At 44.1% G+C, this 4,900-nt stretch overlaps 1 protein-coding gene across 1 annotated transcript; it reads right to left on the bottom strand.

The window, feature by feature from the left end:
• Positions 1 to 238: 238 nt before the first annotated feature.
• On the bottom strand, positions 239 to 1,374 carry LOC122478328 (cationic amino acid transporter 3-like). The gene is given in 2 exon segments (XM_043571956.1): positions 239 to 468; positions 471 to 1,374. Coding segments are annotated over 2 exon segments (1,086 nt in total). The 3' UTR covers positions 239 to 286.
• Between the last annotated feature and the right edge of the window lie 3,526 nt (positions 1,375 to 4,900).

The raw sequence follows: 4,900 nt of genomic DNA, 5'->3' as shown, positions 1-4,900 counted from the left end.
GTCTAGTTTATTCTAATTATAATTGTTTCAAAGCCAGTAAGCAGCTACATAATTAAAAAGTAGACAAGTAAAAGAAGAAAGAGAGAGAGAGAAGACACATCATTCACTCCTCCACAGTACATACAGAGCTCTATTAGTGTTCTCCCAAAAAACATCCCACAGGAGGCCTAGCTTTCAATGTACTCAAGAGTACTCTCCAATATTGTGCAGGGGGACCAGACTGCATTCAGGTGTGATGATGCGTACATGCACTCCTGAGTTCAAGGTCTACAGTTTTGGTGCTAATTTAAGTGTTGTTAGTGACCCGGCTGTGTTGGATCCCATAGCTGAAGTAGATAGCAAACCCAATCAGCATCCAGACACCAAATCGGGCCTGGGTGCCACCTGTCATCTGCATCATAAGGGAAACATTCACAAAGACACTCAGTAGTGGGAGGAGAGGCAGAGCAGGAACCTTAAAGTGAAGGAACTGAAGCTCTGAGGCTGTCTCCACATGACTCCAGTGAGCCCAGTGATGAGCACCAGGAGCACCACAACCACTGAAATCCACACTGGATCTCCAGAAAGCAGAACTAGCCACTGGGTCAGCACCAGGCAAAGAAAAGTGACCAGCAGAACAAGCAGTGAGGAACAAACATAGACAATCTGGCCAGAGAGTGGGGTGGGGGTGGGGCTGCCTGGAAAAAGTAGTCCCTGTAGAGTTAGCCTCTCTGCTGCAGGTCCATTCTTCTCCTGCACCTCTGCTTCATTTCCCCCTTTCTTCACCTCAGGCTGATACCTGAGGATGAGAACACAAAAAGCCAGCAGAGAATAAATTAGCAGGGCCCCAATTGATATGAGGTCCAAGAGATCAGTGAGTCCAAAGAAGAATATCATGATTGCTGTAATAATGACTAATATCAACATGGCCATGATGCAGATGAATGTGTTGGTATGGATTCTGGTAAGGACAGGGAACAGAAGGCCATCCTTTGCCATCATGTATGTCAACTGATATATAGGGAACATCAAGTCAAAGATGTTGGCTGAAACATTACAGAAAAATCCAAAAGCCACAACATAGTAGGCAGGGGCCCAGCCAATATGGAGAGATGCCTCAGGCAAGGTGCTCCCAGTTTGAAGCTGGTAGTAAGGCATCATAAGTGTAAGTGATGCAGAGACACCAAAGTACAACAAAAACAAGATGAACAGTGAAATCACAATGCTCCTACAGATGGAACCCTGAGGGCCCAAGGTAGAGCTGTCATTGAGTCCAGCCTTTATGTAGTACTCTTCTGTGAGCTTCCAGTTGTGCAAGTCCTCCTTAATGAAGCCAGTGATAATGACAAAACTGAGAACAAAAAGTGTCACCAATGTGACCACCAATGGGACCATGTTGGTAACCAGGAAAAACAAGGTAATATTCTTAGTCAGCAATTACATGAGCAACAACACAAGGCCCACAACAAAGAAGCCTGGCATTTGCACAAAGAAATAGGGAACATGAGGTGAGATCCTCTCACATAGGGTCTGAAAGATGTTGTTCCCAAAAGGGTTGTCAAAAGCTAAGGTCCAGGTCCAAGTCACAATGGCTGTACTAACAACATTGACAAGGATGAGGTTCCAGTCAGTGATGAAAGCCCAGAGTTCACTAACAGTGACAAAGCTATAGAGATATGAAAAGCTGTAACATGGAACCCGGGCACTCAACTCTGTATAGCACAGCCCAGCCAACACTGAAGTTAGGCCCGCCAGCAGAAAGCAGATCACAATGGATGGTCCTGCCTTATTTCTAACCACCTCACCAGCCAGGACATACACACCTACACCCACTGTGTAGCCACATACTCAGGTCCACAAAATCCAGAGTGTTCAGACTTCTGGCAGGGGCAGTCTCAGGTACCAGTGGCTCCAGCTTACGTCTGCATACCAACTTTTGAGCAAATCTTTGAAGTGCCTGACACAGCATTCTAGCTGGAATTGAAGGGGATTCTGAAATCAGAGAGCTGCAGCAAGCCCAGGGAGCCAAGTGTCTCAGATCAGGTTTGGTGAGACTGAGTGAGTTAAGCTGATGTATTGGGGCTGCCAAGTTCCTTTGCTCAGGCTTCAGATCTGCTGCGTTGTATTTCTTCTGCTTTGTGCTATCCCTCCATAATGCCTAAGATATGGTAAACAATTAATATTTACTTAACTCATTATTCAACCCACAAACCAGAGCTGAGAAGTTGCATGTCACCTGTTGCAATCCAAATATCACAGAAACTGACACCAAAAGACATAGAAAATTCAATCTAGCTTTCCACTCAGAAAAATTGCTAAATATCTCCCAACCTTCTGCTTTTTTACACACCACATGACATAATCCCATGTGGGTTCATCAAAATCATGTAGCTTCATGTACTAATTAAGCTATAAGACACAAGGGCTCAAATTTATTGTGAAATAATTCAGGAGCACAGTGTATGTGCAGTACTTAGCTGCAAGTTATGACACATTAATTCACAGAATGGAATGTGTCATTGCAATTACACAATCATTTTTTAAATATAATTTGATTTTAAAATATAAATATCAGCCCCCCAGTCTTAAAACCAGTAGCCCTCAAATCAGCCAAGCTTAGATGTCACTTTGGCCCCCTTTCTCCTCATTCTGCACCATCTACTTAGCTATATGATGGCAAAGAATGTTCAGTCCAACACTTCATTTTACCCACCTAGGCCCACAGGGGAGCTGTGAAAAGAGAGGAAGAGGGAGGAAGGGGTAGGGCCTTCATAACTCCCTGCAAGAATTGGAGGAGCAGGCTTTCTGGTGAGGAAACACTAGTGAAATGGGTGCAGCAGCCAAAGAAGTGTTCATTACTAAGAAGGGAGAGGAGCCATCAAGGCCATTTTGTGAATTATGATATTCAGTGAACCTCACCCAAAGCAACCAGACAAAAATTCACCACAGTAATAAGAGTGTGATGGGTAGGGAGAAAAGAAATAAGTCACCTAGCTTCACAGCTCACAACCAAAACAATTTCTTCTGTGTCCTCTCTCTCTCTGGGTTCTAGGAGAAAAGATGAGTTCACTTCTGCAGACAGTTTCCTCACTGACCACACTGTACTCTATAAATGCCCTGCACCATCTGTGATGTCAGCTGCTAGCAGCCTGGAGAATCTGCTCTGCTCTGTGGGCTTATATTGAAACACTCAACTATTAATTTCTCACAAGGAGCTATTTTTAACATGCTCAAAACACTGTCTGAATATACCAGATATATTTTCTTAATGAACAAATCTTGCATGTGGTTTCTTCTTCCTCCTCCTCCCCTGATACTATTCAGATGGCCTCCTCCTCAAGCAAGTCTTTGTGTTTTTTGTTTTTTTTTTTAATTTTTTTTTCAACATTTATTTATTTTTGGGACAGAGAGAGACAGAGCATGAACGGGGGAGGGGCAGAGAGAGAGGGAGACACAGAATCAGAAACAGGCTCCAGGCTCTGAGCCATCAGCCCTGAGCCTGACGCGGGGCTCGAACTCACCGACTGCGAGATCGTGACCTGGCTGAAGTCGGACGCTTAACGACTGCGCCACCCAGGCGCCCCCTCAAGCAAGTCTTTGAATGACCAACTCAAAGCAATGCATGAGATATGAGTAGTGGAGAACTGAGAAAACAAAGTCATGGTGCCTCCACTCCTCTCCCTGCTCAGGCTTTGGTTTGGGGAGGATTTTAGGAAATGTCACAGGTTTCTTAAGACAGAAAGATCAAGTCAAAATTGAAAAGTCTTCTCTACATGTTATCAAAAGTTACCCTTGGTTTATGGATCAGACCTTCCGCCTACAAATCCATCTAGATTCCTTATTTGCCACCCACTAGTTCCAATCTTATGATTTACCAACCAGTACACAAGATAGATTAGGAGGATAAGTTCCTAACTCATGGAATCTTTCTACACCATGAATGCGATTGACATGTCCCTCACCCACACCCAGGCTTCAAACCCTTCAGTGCTTCCCACTGCTCATCCTTCATAATCCTTCCTTCACCATCTGACCCAGGCTGATTCCTCCAGCCTCATCCCCTCCCTGTTCCTGCTCCAGCTACAAAATCCTACACTCACCCTGTCCCCAGCCTCTAATGCTCTCTTGTCTCTTTATGTAGCTAGCCTTCACTTCTCTTTCAGTTCCCAGCTCAGATGTCAAGTCCCCAGGAAACTTTCCCTGACCTTTTTGCTGCCCTTCCTGTGTGCTCTCACCCATGCTTACTGCAGGTACCACCTAACCTAAAGTATCAAACTTCCAGGCCAGCTGCCTGTCTCCTCCATCGGACTGTGAGTTAGGTACTCAATAAATATTTGTGGAAAAAATTTACAACCTGAGAAGAGAAACCTGAAAGAAGGTATGATCCAGATTTCATATCTACTTGTGTTTGGAATACATGCTTTGTAGCAAATCAACCTTTATAAACCAAGCTCAGGTAAAGACATAAATGGTATTATCTTCCCTGTGGAAGGCAAGCAAAATAAAAAGTGTGACAGGAAAATTAACTGTGATAAAACACTGACTACAGATCATTCATTGTAGGTGTAAGCCACACAGGGTGATAAAGAATTGTTTGCCTTTGAGGATGCTTGTTTTAAAAATATAGGCTGTCTTGAGTTATAGGCAACCAACTGCCCACACTCAGAGAACACTTACTTTTTTGAAGGCATCACGCTCAGGCCCTGTAATCTAGGTAGGAAAAACTATGGAGAGGTTCTCACTTTGGGGGACAGAGGGAGGCATAAATAAAGACACTTGAGGACATTTTCAAACTTCATATCCTCTCTCTGGAGATTTTGTCCACTAGCTCTGTACTTCCCATGACTGCTCTAAACCCAACTGATAGGAAATTGTCCTCAGATTCACAGGGAAGAGATTCTAAAAGCTTCCTTCACAGGAA

Source organism: Prionailurus bengalensis, unplaced genomic scaffold (assembly GCF_016509475.1).
Source record: "Prionailurus bengalensis isolate Pbe53 unplaced genomic scaffold, Fcat_Pben_1.1_paternal_pri Un_scaffold_49, whole genome shotgun sequence".
NCBI classification, from domain to species: Eukaryota; Metazoa; Chordata; class Mammalia; order Carnivora; family Felidae; genus Prionailurus; species Prionailurus bengalensis.
Note: the sequence above shows the minus strand (reverse complement) of the source record. Positions and strands in the feature narration are given on the sequence as shown.